The sequence below is a fragment of the Copadichromis virginalis genome, linkage group LG15, assembly GCF_057382275.1.
Source record: "Copadichromis virginalis isolate Kocher_CV1m ecotype Utaka linkage group LG15, C_Virginalis_male_GT1.1, whole genome shotgun sequence".
In the NCBI taxonomy this organism is placed as follows: Eukaryota; Metazoa; Chordata; class Actinopteri; order Cichliformes; family Cichlidae; genus Copadichromis; species Copadichromis virginalis.
This window is the reverse complement of record NC_140632.1, coordinates 13,651,475-13,653,022: the sequence shown is the minus strand read 5'-3', so window position 1 is coordinate 13,653,022 and position 1,548 is coordinate 13,651,475. Positions and strand designations below refer to the sequence as shown.

Below are 1,548 nucleotides of genomic sequence, written 5' to 3'. Positions count from 1 at the left end.
GGCAACAAGAAGTTGAAAAATAAAGGCTTTTCCAAAAGTTGCACAACACTTTATTATAAGGGTTTCCATTTAAGAGTGGATGCCTTCCAGCTCTGCATCTGCTGCAGCGTTGTTTTCAACAAAGGCTGGCGCGTGTAACTGCCTCACCGCCCCTCCCACAGACGCACACGAGCCTCCTTCCATTTCTCACTGAGCACACAAAGACATTAGGGCACGTGTTTCTTCACACCTTACACCCAAATGGCTACACAGACAGACAGAGATAAAGAAAGGGATCAAGAGTTCAGCCTTTTCTCTCTCACAAAAGTTAAGCTGATTAAAATAGGTGCTTGAATTTAAAATTACGTTTACGGATAATCATTAAAAAAAGCAACACACACACAAAACCTGTCACAATATTGACAGTACAAAACACATGCAGACTTTGCAATCTGCATACATAATACAACTGTGCAAGCAGTTGTATTAATAAATAGCTAGAAATTGACCATTACTGATACAGTTTTAAATAGATTACTATCAGGCAGTTTAAAAAAATCTTAATGCAAAATTAAACCAGAAGGTGACCAAATGACCGTAGTTTGTTGAAGTGTGACTTCGCACCTTATCACCGTGGCGCATGGAAACACTTGGGGACGCGTCAAAACGCAATTTGGCACGGGTTTCCAGGGCCTGATAAAAAGACGGTTCCTGTCAGCTTCCCCACATCCTCACAACACTTTATGAAGAGCTGACCACCACAAGGAGCCATGGAGACCTGCGCTAACAAGAGTGGGCTATCGTCTGTTTCTAACGGAGGCAATTCGAGCCAGCAGTCCGAGTTGTGGAGGCCATGGTTTCGAAATGAGGATAACAATGTCCGACACAAGGTAAGTTTTGCACGTTCAAGTTTGTATTTTTGAAATCCAAACACGCACTGCTTACTTGACAGAAAGACTAAAGAAATCTCTTTGTTTTTAGAATCTTTCAAACCATGGAGACCTCAGTGGCGCAAAAGATCCGAAAACACCTCAAGTGATCCATCCAGTCAAGTAAGTGGAGCTTTATTAATTAAGGCATCGTTGAATAAAAGAGTAAAGTCTACAAATATAAAAACATCAATTGCTTTTTGTTCTAAGGTTGTACTGGCCAAAATCGAGATGCTTTGATTATCTGTACCGGGACGCAGAAATACTCCTTCGCAACTATCCAGTCCAAGCAGCAATCTGCACCTACGAAGACTCCAGCAGCGACGAAGACAACGATGATGACGAGGAGGAGGTTGAAAAGGAGCGGAACTAAATGTCTTCGTGAACTTTGAAGAATGTTGCATGCTGTCATATTGGACAATATTTATATATATATATCTTTTAATTTATTCCTGTAATTATATGTAAATAGTTCAAATACCAGTTACCAAGCTTAAGTTATTCCTTTCACATTTCTACCTCCTTTGTATTTTATAATAAAATGCAGGAAATAAATTTCGTTATCTGGAGTTTATTTGCTTTTTAAATAATAACTGCACGCTCACACACAAATTAAGCATTCAGCGCTGCATTGATTGAC

At 39.9% G+C, this 1,548-nt stretch overlaps 1 protein-coding gene across 1 annotated transcript; it reads left to right on the top strand.

Annotated features, from left to right (window-relative positions):
- Window positions 1–749: 749 nt before the first annotated feature.
- ripply2 (ripply transcriptional repressor 2) lies at window positions 750–1,281 on the top strand. The gene is made up of 3 exons (XM_085433215.1): window positions 750–869; window positions 961–1,031; window positions 1,119–1,281. The coding sequence occupies exons 1-3, from the start codon at window positions 750–752 to the stop codon at window positions 1,279–1,281; spliced, it is 354 nt and encodes a 117-aa protein (XP_085289341.1).
- Window positions 1,282–1,548: the final 267 nt, after the last annotated feature.